This window comes from Vipera berus (genome assembly GCF_964194415.1).
Source record: "Vipera berus genome assembly, chromosome: 13".
Classification (NCBI taxonomy): Eukaryota; Metazoa; Chordata; class Lepidosauria; order Squamata; family Viperidae; genus Vipera; species Vipera berus.
The window spans coordinates 2,476,260-2,493,719 of NC_138216.1; the positions used below are offsets into that span (position 1 = coordinate 2,476,260).

The following is a 17,460-nucleotide window of genomic DNA, read 5'->3' on the forward strand; positions in this document are numbered from 1 at the left end:
GACTCCAACGGGCAAGATGCCTAACCAATCCAGTTTCAGATCCTTGGCGGTCTCCAACTTGAAGTTCCCAAGACGGCCAAAGAGTGGGCTTCTTTTGGGTCGCAAAGCTTCTGGTTCCTCTTCAAGGGAGGGGGGGGGCTTTGATTCTTAATGGCTGCAAGGACTGCAAGGGGCTTTGCCATGAAAAGAGGGGGGAGGCCCATCTAAGACGGAGCAGTAGGGCATCAACCCTGGCTAGGAGAAGGACAGGTGGGGAAGTGCAGGGAGAGGATACGTGGAGTCTTGGGCAGGTGGCCTGAGGAAGTAAGTGCAGGATGGCAGGATCGGGTGGGTGAGTGGGCATCCAGCGAGAAGGACCTTATTTTTCAGTACCTGTTCCGTTTTTGCGGGCGCTGCTTGCTACCAGTAGGTCCGAGCACTGTCCGAGGGCTTAAGCTGCCAGCTCATATGGCTGCTACTCTCCATGGCAGCCAAATACAACTGTGATGATGCAGGAGGAAAAGAGAGAGAAAAAGAGAGAGAGAGTGCAGCCTCAACGTGCATGAAAAACACAGTGCAACTACGTGACCCGTTGCGGTGGGAATGTCAATGACGGGGGTCAAGGCTACCATCCTTGAAGAACAGACCTCGGAGACAGGAAGGGGAGGCAAAGGAAAGAAGGGATGACTCGGGGGACAAAAAAAGAGAGAGAGAGAGACAAACGATGAAGAAGACAACGCTTGCCCTAGGGGAGAAGTTGGCTTCCACAGGTTGAACCAAAAAAGGAATGAATCTTGAGGAGTGCTACTCTACTCTGCCTTCGTTCAGAACCCACTTATGGGTGGATCTCGTGACTGGGTGTCAGCAAACACCAACTTGGATTTGGGTCCAATTCGGCATGCCTTAGCCAACTCTGATCTCATTGGAGAAGCTGGTGGAGCATGGTTTGGCCAAGTCACCTACTGGTTCTCTTGACAAGGCTACATTTCCACAAAGCCAAGGGTTGCCTACTAAGAAAGAAGACTCCAGTCCCATTTACATGGTGTTTACCTCTTTCACACCTGAAGTTTCACATCACCTCTGAGTGCTACAGAAGAACACTTCCATTTCTATAAGTACCTCTTCCCCTCAACCTCCAAAGCATGGACCACCCTAAGATAAAACTCAAAAGGTGCTGGTGCTACACCTTCTATCGTGGTGGCAATGCCCGTCTTCTTATATGTTGAGGTAGGACACCAAACGTATCTCTACATCCCAGGTCCTGAACTAAGACACACCGTAGCAATCCCATTATATCAACCTGAAGCTCTTTCCCTCTTTGAACGTCCATCTTTCTTTCCTTCCAGGTCTAGAACACAACACTGCTAGAGATGTCTTGAAGACCACAACTGCTTCTTTCCAATCTTCTGAGAATTAGGATTAGTTTGTGGGTTTTTTTGGCCAATGGAGTAGAAAAAAACTCTACCACTACGTTCTGCCCACAAGGAACTATGACACTTTTAATAGGTTGTACTGAAGGTGTCCAAACACCTGTAGCAACAGATTCCATCACCACCATATGTATAGTCAGAAGAATAAACATTTCCCCCCCCCCCCAAAAAAAAAGAATTGGCTCTAAAACGCTAACAGCTTGAATCTTTCTGAAATCCAAGCGGCTCAGAATAACTGCACATATTTCTAATTATGGCTTGAACTGCTGGTCTAAGCATCTGCTTTCTCTTAACAAGACTAAAATCTCTTCTACAAGACCACCCATTTTTTTCCTTTAAAAAAAAGCTTTTGTTCTTTTAATATACCGAAGGCATAAAATATCACTGATCCCTTTGAAAAATATTCCATGCTGGCAGAAGAATTGTTGCGCCGGGACCAGCAGCACACAGTATTGAATAAATTGAGATATAAGATTGCAGCTCGGGAAATTAAAGCAGAAATAAAATCAGGGTTTGGGGGTTTTTTGTAATCATATTGTCTTGCCCAAAGAGAATCTTCCATGAAATACATGGTTTTTCTTTCTGGAAATCGAATTCTCTCTCCCGCAAAGAAGGAAATTATGAATATTAAAACCCAAAATGAAATCAAATAGAGAATGAAACATGTTTCTATCTTTCCTTCAAAGCAGAATTGGGTGTCACCATAATTCCACATGCCCCGTGGCCAAACATTACCGGCTCATTTCAGGATATGAGACCTCTGCATAACTCTGTTCACGGTCCACAACTCCGTGGAGGTCCCATCACCACAATAATGTTTATTTTCTGGGTGTGTTTTGCAGGTGAGTTAAGGTAAAGGTGTCCGCCATAAGATAGGGTTCCATACTTAAAGATGAGAAGTGAGTGGGTGGGCTTCTCTCTTTGGTTGGTGAATCAGACCCTTGTAGGATGAAAAGACTCAGCAGCTCTTTGTAAAGATGGTGGTTTTACCCTTTCCAAACAGGAAGACTTACAGAAGGAGGTGGAGATTCCCGGCCGATCAGAGGAGTGTTCTCACAACGGGGATTCTGGAAATTGGTGTTCTGGGTCCTGGGGGCAAGAGAATCATATTGAGAACTTGGGAATGTGATGTTATTCAAGATCTCGAGGGCGGCTGACGGGAAAGGCGTGCTCTCTCCTCTTGGAAAAGCAAGAGGGCTGGGGAATTCTGGGAGTTGAATTCCACACCTCTCAATTCCACACCACGCCCAGGTTGAGAAGCATCGATTTGAAACTCAGCTAACAGCCTCCGACGTTCTTCCCGTGCTTTCTGAAGTTGGTGGACGGTGCCAGCCACAAAATTGGCCGCCTCGATTCTGATTAGCTCCACAACCCAGAATGATTAAAATCAGGGGTGTCTGATGAATGACGTCATCTTACATTAGTTCTGGGTGCCAGAACTTGTTCATTTATTTATAGTTTGCATTTCTTAGCTGCCCATCTCCATGCAGCTTCTAGGAATCCAATCAGGGTCAGAAGGGGGTCTCCAAACTTGGCCGCTTGGAAGACCTGTGGACTTCAGCTCCCAGAATTCCTCAGCCAGCCGTGCTGGAATTGAAGCCCACCGGTCTTAAAGGGGCCAGGTTTGGGTACCCCTGATCTAGATCAAGAGAGAGGCTAAGATGTGGGGAATCTGGGTTATCTGATTCGGTCCACTCTTGTTCTACATACTGCATTGTGGTCGACCCTCAGCTAGCTGCAGCTTTGTAGCCAAGACAACCAAGCTGGGACCCTCAGCTGCAAACCCGGAGCGCCCCCCCCTCCCCCACTCACATGTACTCTGTGACGGGAGCATTGCTGACGGTATGTGCGGCTGCCGGGATGCTGGTTTCGCTGCCGTAACTGCTGCCACAGCTGTAGAGACTCGGCATGTGGACCCTGTACAAGTTGTCGTGAGTTTGCCGGTTCCCTTGAGCTGTTGATTCTTCCACTCCATCGTCTTCGGTGCTCCTGGTGCAGAAGAAATGGAGAAAAAAAAATCCCGACAGTGAGAACAATTAGCCACCGGAACGGCTTGCCACCAGAAGTTGTGGGTGCTCCATCCCTGGAGGTTTTTCAGAAGAGCCTGGACAACCGTTTGTCTGAAATGGCACAGGGTCTCCTGTCTGAGCAGGGGTGGGGGGGTTGGACTGGAAGACCTCCAGGGTCCCTTCCAAACTCTGTTATTCTGTCATTTAAGGAGACTACCAGCCTAAAAAAAAGATCTGGCTTCCAGACCGGCTCATTTGCAACCAACGCCACAAGGGGGCAGTCTACTGTTGCTACAGAACGCAAATTGTGAGTCAGAGATGACACATCTCCCGCAACTGCAAGCAGGCTCCACGTTTGGCAGCTGCAGAAAGTGGAGGGGGGAAGGTTGATCAGAAGCATGAAGATGTCAGCTGTGGCTGTACAAATGTAGTCCTGGTCCTTTGTAAACGCACACTGACTTCTCCCTACCCTGAAGAAGCGGTGTTTTTTTTAAAAAAAGTTGTACGTGCAACACAACCATCCTGGTCATCCTTAGGAGTCATTCCTCCTGAAACCTTGCCATTTCTATTTTAATGTCTTTTATGGAGCCTGCAGAGATCAGGGAAGGGGCGCCCTAAATATATAATCCATACCGTCAGCTAGGATGATGCCATTAGGTGGACTGAATATGCAAAACCAGAATTCATAAGCCGGTCTTAACACGGGCTACTGTCTCTGTCTCTCTCCCCCATTTTTTTTTATTTTTTTGCACACCTACCTCTTCTGCTGCCAGGTGTGTGGGACACTACACACTATAGAGCTGAACATCAGAGCCGTGACGAAGGAAAAAAGGACCAGGTAGATCAGCCCTTCCACCCCATCGTAACAGAAGCCAGTCAGAGCCTGGACATAATCCTTAAAAAAGGGAGATAAATACATTACAAGGTAGTTCTCGACTTACAGCAGTACATTTAGTGAGGGTAAGAAGTAACGTATGAACGTTTTTCACACTTATGACCGTTGCAGCATCCTCCTGGTCACGTGATCAAAATACAGAGAGGCTTGGCAACTGACATGTGCTTATGACGGTTGCAGTATCCCGGGGGTCAATTGCGACCTTCTGACCAGCAAAGTCAAGGGGGAAGTCAGAATCACTTAACAAACCGTGGCAGGAAAGGCGATAAAATGGGGCAAAATTCACTTCACCGACGTCTCACTTAGCAACAACAACAACAAAAACGGGCTCTCTTGCAGTTGTAACTCAACAGCTGCCTGTATTCCCAAGATTTGGGTGTCTGAACCACTCTGTGCGTCCTTGACAGGCAGGTTGTTCTCGTCTTACAATCCCCCCAAATGGGATCCCCCCCGCTAAGAAAGGCAGTCGTTAAGTGGGTCGTGTTCAATTTTATGTCTTTTTTTTTGTCGTGGTTAGGCAAACCGCTGTGGTCGTGAAACGAGCCACGTTTTTCTTAAGCAGATCGGGCTTGTCCCATTCACTTTGCTGGTTGGAAGGCCCTCTGGGAAAGCTGCAAAGGGCAATGCATGAGACTGCAGTGTGTGTGTGTGTGTGTGCACACGCGCGCGCTGCAATTGCTGTGGTAAACACACACCGGTTGCCAAGCACCAGAATTCTGGACCGCCTGACCGTGGGAATGCAGCAATTTGTTGTAAATGCGAGGACCGGCTGTCGGTCGCATTTGTTTTTCAGTCCAGTTGTGGCTTCGAACGTTCGGCTGGCTGCAGATTACAAAGCGGGCCCTTTTTCTGCTTCCTTTGAAGGGCTTCTCGGTTCTCCGGCACATCTCGAGATTACGCCAGATGTGCCGAGAGGAGCCGTTGCATGGCAACGAGGAGGTTAAACCGCATCTCTGCCACAGCCTGATCCCGTTCTTGGGTTTTTCCTCCAATCTCTAGATAACAAGGTTGGATCTTAAGAGGACTCGTCAGAACAGAACATGCCCAAGGCATCCTGGGCTGGAGCGTAATTTCCTTCAAGACTTGAACGAAGACGTGTGTTTGAGAAGGTGTCCTGGTCCTCCACCTCCTCCTCCGATTCTGCAGAGAGTCGTCCTCCAAGGCCAGACTAGCCAAGGATGAGAAGGAAAAGCTAGCTGGCTGACACAGGAGGGATTTTTTTTTGAAGGCCACCAGACTCCTCTAGGAGATAAGACTGACCACAGAAGGAGTGTCGGTTCCTGGGTGACATTCAGGAATTATCGTGGCTCAACTTTTGTTTTTCTTCTTTGAAGAGGGAAGGGCAAACCATCTCTGTTGACCTTCTCCAGTCAACCTGCTCTTCTTGATGTCCTTCAAACACAGCTCTGCAGCCACCCGGCCCTACCGCAGCCTTTCTCAAGCTCAGTCAACTGCAAGGTGGGTGGACTTCAATTCCCAGAATTCCACAGCTAGCCAAGCTTCTGGGAGTTGAAGTCCACCCTTCGTCTTAAAGCGGTTGAGGGCGAGGCGGACGTTTCCTCACGTTGGCCCTCCTTCCGCCGGACTCACCAAATGAAAACTCCGACAGTCAACCAAGGCGGTCAGATGCTGCAGGTTGACTTCTGTGGAGTTCAGCACGACTTGAACCCGAGTCAGGTGCTCCTGTGGATCGAGAGGAGAGGAAGACGTTCGGCGTCACTGTTGGGCTTTTTCAGCTAGCGGGACCGCAGGGCGAAAATGAAGCACGGAACACCAGCCTTTCAAAGACTGGATCCCAGCCTTACCTTAGAGGTAGGATATTCCTTAACGGCCAACTTTAGGAGCTCCAGAACATCATCCTGCATTTCTACCAAGGCTTTGTGGCTCGCTGACAGCTTCTGCTCAACACAGGAATAATGCTTCAGTCTTTCAAGTCAAGTCCAGCTAGTCTGTGTAGCCCTTGGTGCTCACTGAGTTTGGGGGCTTTCTTGCAGACGTTTCGTGACCCAAGTAGGTAACATCTTCAGTGCTAGAAGTTTGTCCCTACTCCTTTCTGGCACCGATGATGTTACCTAGTTGGGTCATGAAACATTTGCAAGAAAGCAGCCAAATTTAGAGAGCACCAAGGACCCCACAGTCCTCCTCCTCTCTGCAACCTCCCTTTTCTTCTAATACTGATAATGTTCCCCAGTTGGGTCATGAGACGTCTGCAAGAAACCACCAAGCTCAGAGAGCACCAAGGACCCCACAGTCCTCCTCCTCCTCCTCCTCTCTGCAACCTCCCCTTTCTTCTAATACTGATAATGTTCCCCAGTTGGGTCATGAGACGTCTGCAAGAAAACCACCAAGCTCAGAGAGCACCAAGGACCCCACAGTTCAACCCGGAGCTATACTCTCTTCCACTGGTTCCAGCTAGCCTGCATGCACTGGGTGCATTTTAATGGCTGTTCTCCTAAATTCTTGAAACATCAGCTAGCGTGGATTATTGACTGTTGCAAGAAAGCCGTGAGTTTGGCAAGTTAGTGAGCCAACAGACCCAAAGTACAGGAAGGAGAACACGGGTTTCAAATTCTCCTTCGGTAACAAAGCACGAACCAGTCCCTCTAACCAAGCCATCCGACTGTCCTTGAAGGAAAGCTGTAACCAATCATTGGAAATGGTTTTATTCTTCCCGTTTACCTGCCTCTTAGGTCTTTCAATTCAAAAAAGAAGATTGGGAGGGTTTTGAGAAGAGCAAAAGAGGGGTTGTTTTTTTTTAAAATGGTGTCCTGCCAAGGAAGACAGCTGTGCGACCACCTCAAAAGTTTCAACTTAATTAGCAGCCCTCCCCCCCCTTTCGTCGCCTTTATCTCGTCATACTAGTATGACATTTCTTTTGACAGCCAGCCCTTCTGTTCCCCATCTCTTTCATTCCAGCTGGCAAGATGCTGCTTTTGATCAGATTGGGAAAAAAAACCACACGCTGGCATTTAGGAGAACGCCAGCCACGTGGTCTGCTACAAAGACTTTCGGTTATGAAGAGCTGTGGTGGCGCAGTGGTTAGAAGGCGGCATTGCAGGCTGACTCTGCCCACTGCCAGCAGTTCGATCCTGACCTGCTGAAGGTTGACTCAGCCTTCCATCCTTCCAAGGTCGGTAAAATGACCCTAACCATCTCTGTTGCTCTTCTCTGCACGCTTTCTATAGACCCGACATCTTTTTTTTTAGATCGCGGTGACAAACACTGGATGCCACGTTCCAAGCATGTAACTTGAGGATACTCACCTGCTGGAATGGATTGGGGTAGCCAGCACCACAGACCAGGTAATAGTTCAACGTATCTATCAAAAGGTTCAACTGAGAATTATCAATCGAGGCTTGTAAGTGACTTGATTACATTATACTACTCTTGAAGAAGTAAATGAGTTTGGTTACGGACAAGCTGCAATGGGATATCTTAGAAGACTGTTTCAAGTGTTTCCCATGTGTTTTACAAGGGAATGTAGACAAGGCGGGCTTGAAAAGTCAACGCCCTCCGATGAATAGAGATAGACTACGAATCCGTTCCCGATGTCCATTTTGCTGTCCGAATTCGTGGAGACTTAACCCTAACCCGAAGTGGGTTTGCCCCCCCCCAATGAGATTTTCCCATGCATTTTACCAGGAAATGTGTATCAGGGAGGCACGAAAAGCCAGCGCCCTCCTAAGCATACCGACCGGCTTCAAATCTGTTGGCCATTTGAAGTGCCAAAAGCCACGATCAGCCTGCCAAAATAACGAGTCCCATTTTCGCTCCCACTGGGGATTTTCACATCTGCCTTCATCTGATAATGATAAAGCTCAGGTCCAGCGTGGGGCGATGGACTCTTTGAATTATGTTTCCACCCACTGTGCTTTTTCCTCCTTATTAGAGGGAACTTGGGGTGTTCTAAGGAAGAGCGGCTTCATTATGAAAAACCTGGGCAGGCTGCCCTTTCTTGGGAATTTGGTCTCAATGCACGTAGACAGATCCACTCCGATAAAAATAGACGTTTATGAGAAAAGGACGTCACAGACTTCTTCCTCTCACTTCTTCTCCACCATTCCTTCGCCTTTACCCTTTCCTCCTCCTCTTCCTTCTCCACCATTTCTTCTCCTCCTCCACCATTCCTTCTCCCTCTCCTTCTCCTCCTCTTTCTCCATCATTCCTTCTCCTCCTTTCTCCACCATTCCTTCTCTTTCTCCCTCTCCTTCTCCTCCTCCTCCTCTACCATTCCTTCTCCCTCTCCTTCTCCTCCTCTTTCTCCATCATCCCTTCCCCCTCTCCTCCTCCCTCCCATTCTTCCTCTCCCCCTCCTCTACCATTCTTCTCCTTCTCTGCCCCCACTCTTTTGGAGAAGACATAAATAATTTAACAGCCCTATCTGAGGAGGCTTTTTTTTTGCAACCCACGTTTCTCAGAATGTCTTTTGAGAGGCGTCAGCAGCTTTAAAAAGACCCTAAAATGTAGTGGTTCAAGTTTGGCAGCTTTAAGACCTGTGGACTTCAATTCCCAGAATTCCCCAGCCAAAAATGGGAGTTGAAGGCCACAGGTCTTCCCCAGAATTCTCCAGCTATTCTGGGAGTTAAAGTCCACAGGTCTTAAAAGTTGCCAAGCTTGGACACCCCTGTACTAAAGCAAAGGGAACAAAAAAAAACATGAGCATTAATTTCAAGGCATCATCCCTCCTGCTTGTGAGAAAGAAAGGAAAACACACACACACACACACACACAACCCAAAACAATCACAGGCTTGAAAGTTAGGCAAAACCCATGGTTAGAATTAGATCCTCTCTTTTTCTTTTTGTTGGCTTTGCAAAATCTGCAAAATCCGCGTGATTTCTTTCCAAGAGGCCCAGGAAATGCACGGCCACGGTTGGCTGAAGTTCAAAACACCCTTATAAGATGCCGACGGGCTCATTTTGCTAGCTGGAGAACCGAAAGAGCTGTTTCGGTCCTTCCTTCCCAAATTCCAAAACTTGACCAACAAGAAGCAGAAGCACATCGTGCATATATCTGCACCAAATTTACAAATAAATTCAGTTTTCGTGCAAAAGACTCTGTCTGATTTGGCGGTTTGGGTATTATTACAGATTGTACCGTTATAGAAACTAAATTGATGTTGAATTTAATAACGGCAGCAAGACTTTTGGTTTCGCAATACTGGAAGAAGGAGGAACTGCCTACTATAGAAGAGTAGACTTTAAAAGTTTCAAACTTGGCAGAAATGGCAAAAATTTCAGCATATTTGAAAGAACAATCGCAACAGAGATATATTTCGGAATGGAGAACATGGATTGATTATATTCAGAATAAATATGGGACTAAAAAATTTCATTTAGCATATGAATGAGTATTAAAATTATAAGATGTATTATTATTTAGTTATGTTTAAGTGTAGTTAAAGTGCGATAGGATTTAAAGTGTATTTATAGATGGTTAGCATATTTTAGCTCAAGTTTGTTAGAGGCAATACCTTGTATTCAGCTCTGGGAAGTTGGGGGGGAGGGGGAGGGAGGGAAAGTTTGGGGGGGAGGGGGAGGGAGGGAAAGTTTGGGGGGGAGGGGAAGGGAGGGGAAGTTGGGGGGGAGGGGGAGGGAAGGAGTTTATGCTTAAAATGTATTGTAAAACTTTTCAATAAAAAAAAAGAAGCAGAAGAACATCGTGCATATACTTGCACCTAATTTACAAATAAATTCAGTTTTCGTGCAAAAGACTCTTGTCTGATTTGGCGGTTTGGATGTTTAATAATAGGTATTTCTGGATACCGATAGTCCTTAACTTAACTATTAAACTATTCATTTAACAACGATCTGAAGTTACAACGGCATTGAAAAAAAGGGACTTATGACTGGTCCTCCCACTTACAACCGCTGGGGTCATGTAATCAATGTCAGGAGCTTGGCAATCGGCATGAATTTATGATGGGTGCTGGGGTACTGAGGTTGTGTGATCACCTTTTGATGACCTTTCCACCCAGCCAAGTCAATGGGGAAAGTCAGCTTCACTTAACAACCGAGCAATTTACTTAACAACCGCAGTGATTGGTCTAAATAACTGTGGCAAAGGACGACTGTAAAATCAGGTACAAATGTTAGCAATGGAAATCCTCGTCTCGGTTATGGCCGTAAACCAGTCCCTATAATTTCTTTTTTTCGTTGTTCCATTTCCTGCTATTTCAAGCGCAGAACACCAAGGAACGTACCACAGATCCACCCACGCTTTCTGTAATCCTTGGTTTTCAAATCCCTCCGACGTCTGCCCGGATCTCTTAAAAAACCCAAAGCCGCCCATTTCTCTTACCTGCATTCAGCACGCTGTAGGCTTCCACCGTCCTGGACACGTAAGCATCAGGGTTAATGCAAAAGTCGCTAGAACCCTAAAACAGCAAAGAAAAAAAAGCCACAGCTGGCCACGCACCCTGCAAAACAGGTGCCTTCTCCAACGTGGGAAAGAGCCAACACATTTTAGAAAGAAGGAATAATATTGTGTGTCAGAATCTGGCTAGTTTCTATAAGCACAATTTCTAGAACAGCAGTCAGAGCATCCTTTGTTAGTTCTTTTTCCTCAAATCTCCAAGTTCCTCCAATAATTTGGAGCGGGGAAGAATCCTTTTACAAGTATGCCCCAACTTGGTTTAGTGACTGTTCAAAGTTACAAAAGCACTGAAAAAGGTGACTTACGACCTGTGGTTTTCCAGACCTACCACCGTTGCGGCAGCCCCGTGGTCACGTGATCAAAATTCAGAGGCTCGGCAACTGGCCTGTACTTATGACTGTTGCAGTGTCCCTGGAGGTCACGTGATCCCCTTTTGCGACCTTCTGACAAGCGTAATCAATGGGGAAGCCAGATTCATTTAACAAAACTGTGTTACTAATTTAACCATTACATGACTCACTTAATAACTGTGGCAGCAACGGTTGTAAAATGGGGCAAATTTCACTTAACAAATGTTTCACTTAGCAGCACAAACTGGGGGCCCTATTGTGGTTGTAGGTGGAAGATTATCTGTATTAATTTGGGGGAGAAGGTAATGTAGGCTAGGTGTACAAAAATACCTGCCAACGGGCCACAGTCAATCACTGCATTAGGCAATCGTTGGCTTAAAGGGGGCTTTAACAAAGAAGACACAATTGAATGGCTTTACCCAACAGATTTAGCCACCAATTGTGGCTTATAGTGGTTCCGTGACGACGAGTTCCCGTGAGCTAATTCTTGGGCTCAGCATCTAGCAGAGAAGGGGAGCCAGTGAGGAGGGCCGTTTTTTTGCTTGGTGAAATTAAAATACTCACCACAGCCACCGCCAGCTCCAGTCCCAGCGACGCCCAGCTCACCGTTAGGGCCAGCACCCCGAGAAGACACACACTGCAGGAGGAAAAGGAGCAGATTCAGTGGCCGGACACGTTGGCTCCAGTTGCCATGGCTTAATCTGCCCTGAAGATTATAATTCAGAGTTCAAACAGAATGGGGGGAAAAAGAAGCATTGATAGTTGGCTGCATCTGGCAGTTTAAAGACACGGCTGTTTACAAGCAACTCCCCGCCGTTCTTAAGACAACATTCCTATCAGCTCTGGGTTTCTTTGCAAGGAAACAGAATCGAAGTTATCTGGCAGAAGTTGGGAGAATCCCAACCTCCCATGAAACTCCCTCCTTCAGTGGCCAGAACCTGCGACGTCAAACGTTCCCAGCCTTGGCCCAAGATACGAGGACGATTCCCAAACGAAGACCATCCATTAGAACAGAAGAAGAATTGATTTTAACGATCTTCAAGTGCTTTTTCCTGCCACCGACTTACCCAATGAGAATGGCCTTTGAGTTCCTGATTAGTCCAAATAGCACCAGCAGACATATCACAACATGGAACATCAGCAGGCCCAGATAGCCCAACCATCTATGGGGAAAGCAATTATACAGGTGGTTAAGACATAAAAAAGTGTGTATAAAAATCATAGGCAAGGCTTGGAGAAGTCACAGGACCATTGATTCCAGGAGTGTGTGTAAGTATCTTTGGGTTCTGAGAAGTCAACGGTGCAAAGACTTGATTGTTTCCGAACCGCCTTTTTAGCATCATTTTCAAGGCAATTCAGATCTTAATTATTATTTTTGACCAGTGTTCCCAAACATTTTCATCCATAGGGAAAAGAAAACAAACCACCTTGGCCTGTAGGTTACATAAGAAGCCACACTTTTTATGGGTCGCACATTCCCTCATAGGTCATACGTCCACATATAGGTCATACATTCAATGGCGTCCTCATCAAACTACAGCTAGACCAAAGCTGACTCCCTCACTGGAGTGACATCCTCATTTGTCCAGCATCTTCGTGGACCCCCCCCACCCCCAGACAGAGATGAAATAAAAGCAGGGTTACATCCTACTCACCTGTACCAGTCATACAGGTCAATACGAATGGCCAAGTCTTCTAATGAAACCTGGTGGTTCTTCCAGAAAGGAATCTCTGTGGTTTGTCTTACCAGGTCATCCAAAAGTCCCTGGAGCTTTTGAACCACGTGCAGATACTGCGTCTGCTTACTGAATATTATCTCCAGGTCTCCTAAATTGGGCTCTGCGGTTTTGTTTAGCGCAATGGCGGTGTCATAAACCTGGAGGTGCAGAGAGATCTGTGTTCAGTTGGCATTCTTTGAAGGACAACAAGTAAGTTGAAGCTGGGCTTCGCGAGAGGGCACCTTAAGGCAGCAATATTCAATGTGTTTCCTCAGCTTGTTCAATGGATGGAATTGTGCAATGGATGGAAACCAATCAAGGAGAGAACCCACAAGTCAATGAGACTTTAAGGACAACGGTTTTATCACTTCTGGACCTGTCCCCCCAATCCTTGGAGACAACCACTCACCCGGTCTTGGACACTGGCCACTGTGCGATTGGCATGTCGTAGGGAATATGTCACCCGGTGGATGCCATCGCTGGTCTCCCCGTTCCCGTAGAAGCCCACTGCTATGCCAGCACTGCAGAGAGACAGAAGACCACACATAACTTCGAACGGCCACAAAACAAACTGTGGTTAAGTCAAGGACCATCTTTATTGCCCCTCCTTCGCACATAACCCACGAAGAAAGAGGGGAAAATGCCTGGCAACAGAGCATTAAATATCCTCTTCTCCAGGCCTGGAAGAGTTAAAAACCACATCTTCTCCTTCTGCTTCTTGCTATCCGACTTGGAAGAGCTGTGACAAAAATATGGTCCTGATGATTAATTCCTTATATACCCACAACCTATAAATATCCGCCTCAGAGACAGTTCTGGGCTATACTGAGTCTCCAAGTAGCAAAGGAGGGGGGGGGGGGTGACAAAGAGAGGGGGGGGCGGGTGTTGTGGAGAGGAATGGCCGGGCAGGTAATGGAGGATTAGGGAAGCCCCTTCTTTCCTTGGTGGTGCATAATAATAATAATAATAATAATAATAATAATAATAATAATAATAATAATACATCTTTAATTAAGAGGTGTTTCACACGTTGAGTCCTCTGAGCACAGCCCACACCTCAAAGTTACTCTTGAGGACCGAGCTATTTCTCACATTTAATTACCGCCTTATTCTTCAACGCTAGGAGAAGGTGCTATTTGGAGGCGAGATGTAAAACCTCTCCTTCCTCCATCCAATATTGCTGGCGCCCCCAAAGATACAGACAGAAGTCTACAATTCGAGTCAACTCCACATCCCCATCTCGTGGTGTCTACTTTTTTTTTAATTACATTTATATCCCGCCCTTCTCCGAAGACTCAGGGCGGCTTACAAGCTTAGCAGTAGCCTTCATTCTATGTATATGCCTGCTTGTTAGGGCTTTCACACACACCCCAAGCGGCATTATTACAAAGTCAGCTTAATTGCCCCCAACAATCTGGGTCCTACTTCCTGCCTTCTTGTTCCCCTGTTCTTAAGTTCCACCCTCCCCTCCCGTTTCCGGAGAGCTGAAAAGAAAAAAAAAAGAGTGCAGGTTGCGAAATCTATCAAGGACATGCTGACCACATTGCAAATGGCAAGTGGTTTCCTTCTCTCCCGGTTAGCCCCACAAGTTCAAACTCAGCAGGGCAGTTAAGAAAGTTGATGGAAACTTGTCCCAATGTGTAGCTCAGGGCCGAAATGAAGGGTTCTAGCGCTCTCTGAGCTTGGTTGTTTTCTTGCAGACGTTTTATTACCCAAACTAGGTAACATCATCAGTGCTAGAAGGGGGGAGGAGGAGGAGGAGGAGGATCCAAACAGATGAGTTACATGGGCTGGGTCCTGCTCCTTGTAGGAAACCCAACTACATCTTGGTTAAGTCTCCAGCCCATCGTTCTTCAGATGGGTTAAGACTTACCTGCACACTAGAGTTGCAATGATGACACACCACGCCGTACAGCAACAATCCGCATTCAGTTGCTCTTCACTCTTCCGATGGTGACAACACAGCCAGAAGGAGTAAAAGAGGAGGAACAGGAGATCCAGAGCGAGGCATAGCAAAGAGACTGCTCCCAACAGCAACAAGGCCTGAAGAGTTAATAACAAATCGAGTTAAGCAACAGGAGCTTACACAATGCAAGTTGGACAATGATTGGTAGCAATTCTGAACAATGAGTGACTAGGGAAGACCTTGCTGATAATGTTGGAAATCCGTGTCTACCTATAATCTCATTAAAACAGTTAACAATGCCCAAACTCTTTCCCTTAAAGTTGAAGAGAAGATTACTTTAGGCTACATGTGTATTCCTATTCAGGGTCATCCATGGGAGGGGGGGGGCGGTCAAGACGAGAAGAGCAACAAAGACGATCAGGGGGCTGGAGGCTAAAATATAAATTGGGTATGTCCAATTTAATGAAGAGAAGGACTAGGGGTGACATGATAGCAGTGCTCCAATATTTGAGGGGCTGCCACAAGGAAGGGGAGGGGGGTGTCAGCCTATTTCCCAGAGCACCTGAAGGCAGGACAAGAAGCAACTGGATGAAAACTCATCAAGGAGAGAAGCAACCTAGAACTAAGGAGGAATTTCCTGACAGTGAGAACAATTAATCGGTGGAACGGCTTGGCTCCAGAAGTTGTGGATGCTCCAATACTGGAGGTTTTTAAGAAGAAACTGGACAGCCATTTGTCTGAGATGCTATAGTGTTTCCTGCTTGAGCAGGGGGTTGGACTAGAAGACCTCCAAGGTCCCTTCCAACTCTGTTATTCTGTTAAAATCTATCAAAGAAGTCAAGTCAAATGTGTAATCAAAACTTTGACTTTTTTTTTACAGGGATCACATCTGTAGCACCTGTATACACACACACACACACATATATATATACACACACACATCTGTAGCACCTGTGTGTGTGTGTATGTGTGTATGTATATATATATGTATATATATATATATATATATATATATATATATATATATATATATATATATATATGTATATGTATATGTATATGTATATGTATATGTATATGTATATATATATATATATATATGTATATATGTATATATGTATATATGTATATATGTATATATATATATATATATATATATATATATATATATATATATATATATATATATATATATATATATATATATATATATATATATATATACACACACACACACACACACACACACACACACACACACACACACACACACACACAGTCATGGCCGAAATTGTTGGCACCCCAGAAATTTTTCCAGAAAATCAAGTATTTCTCACTGAAAAGTATTGCAGGAACACATGTTTTGCTATACACAGTTTTATTCCCTTTGTGTGTATTGGAACACAACAAAAAAGGGAGGAAAAAAAGCAAATTGGACATAATGTCAAACAAAACTCCAAAAATGGGCCGGACAAAATTATTGGCACCCTTAACTTAATATTTGGTTGCACACCCTTTGGAAAAAATAACTGAAATCAGTTGCTTCCTATAACCATCAATAAGCTTCTTACACCTCTCACCCAGAATTTTGGACCACTCTTCCTTTGCAAACTGCTCCAGGTCTCTCTTATTGGAAGGGCGCCTTTTCCCAACAGCAATTTTAAGATCTCTCCACAGGTGTGCAATGGGATTCAGATCTGGACAGATTGCTGGCCACTTCAGAACTCTCCAGCGCTTTTTTGTCATCCATTTCTGGGTGCTTGTTGACATATGTTTGGGGTCATTGTCCTGCTGGAAGACCCAAGATCTCGGACGCAAACCCAGCTTTCTGGCACTGGGCTCTACAGTGCGACCCAAAATCCTTTGGTATTCCTCAGATTTCATGATGCCTTGCACACATTCAAGGCACCCAGTGCCAGAGGCAGCAAAACAACCCCAAAACATCATTGAACCTCCACCACATTTCACTGTAGGTACTGTGTTCTTTTCTTTGTACACCTCATTTCATTTTCGGTAAACAGTAGAATGATGTGCTTTACCAAAAAGCTCTATCTTGTTCTCATCTGTCCACAAGACGTTTTCCCAGAAGGATTTTGGCTTACTCGAGTACATTTTGGCAAACTGTAATCTTGCTTTTTTATGTCTCTGTGTCAGCAGTGGGGTCCCCCTGGGTCTCCTGCCATGGCGTTTCATTTCATTTAAATGTCGACGGATAGTTCGCGCTGACACTGATGCTCCCTGAGCCTGCAGGACAGCTTGCATTCCTTTGGAACTTGTTTGGGGCTGCTTATCCACCATCCGGACTATCCTGCGTTGCAACCTTTCATCAATTTTTCTCTTCCGTCCACGACCAGGGAGATTCGCTACAGTGCCATGGGTTGCAAACCTCTTGATAATGTTGCGCACTGTGGACAAAGGCAAATCTAGATCTCTGGAGATGGACTTGTAACCTTGAGATTGTTGATATTTGTCCACAATTTTGGTTCTCAAAATCCTCAGACAGTTCTCTTCTCCTCTGTCTGTTATCCATGCTTAGTGTGGCACACACAGACACACAATGCAAAGACTAAGTGAACTTCTCTCCTTTTTATCTGCTTTCAGGTGTGATTTTTATATTGCCCGCACCTGTTACTTGCCCCAGGTGAGTTTCAAGGAGCATTACATGCTTGAAACAATCTTGTTTACCCACAATTTTGAAAGGGTGCCAATAATTTTGTCCGGCCCACACACACACACACACACACACACATATTCCTTAGATGGTTGGTGGAGTGAGTGTGTATGTCGTAGACCCACAA

The 17,460-nt window shown here is 45.8% G+C and overlaps 1 protein-coding gene across 5 annotated transcripts in view; it reads right to left on the minus strand.

The window, feature by feature from the left end:
* TTYH3 (tweety family member 3) overlaps positions 1–17,460 on the minus strand; it is a 36,316-nt gene that overhangs the window by 8,881 nt on the left and 9,975 nt on the right. For all 5 annotated transcript variants that reach the window (XR_014027824.1, XR_014027825.1, XR_014027826.1 and 2 more), the window contains exons 2-13: positions 14,630–14,799; positions 13,166–13,277; positions 12,694–12,914; positions 12,106–12,201; positions 11,603–11,675; positions 10,614–10,689; positions 7,577–7,632; positions 6,119–6,211; positions 5,904–5,996; positions 4,177–4,313; positions 3,222–3,398; positions 2,423–2,498 (exon numbers count right to left, since the gene is read on the minus strand). Coding sequence is in view for 2 of the 5 variants with exons in the window: in XM_081338501.1 (XP_081194627.1) it covers positions 2,423–2,498; positions 3,222–3,398; positions 4,177–4,313; positions 5,904–5,996; positions 6,119–6,211; positions 7,577–7,632; positions 10,614–10,689; positions 11,603–11,675; positions 12,106–12,201; positions 12,694–12,914; positions 13,166–13,277; positions 14,630–14,799 (1,380 nt within the window). In the remaining 3 variants the exon portion in view is untranslated. The remainder of the gene's footprint in view (positions 1–2,422; positions 2,499–3,221; positions 3,399–4,176; positions 4,314–5,903; positions 5,997–6,118; positions 6,212–7,576; positions 7,633–10,613; positions 10,690–11,602; positions 11,676–12,105; positions 12,202–12,693; positions 12,915–13,165; positions 13,278–14,629; positions 14,800–17,460) is intronic.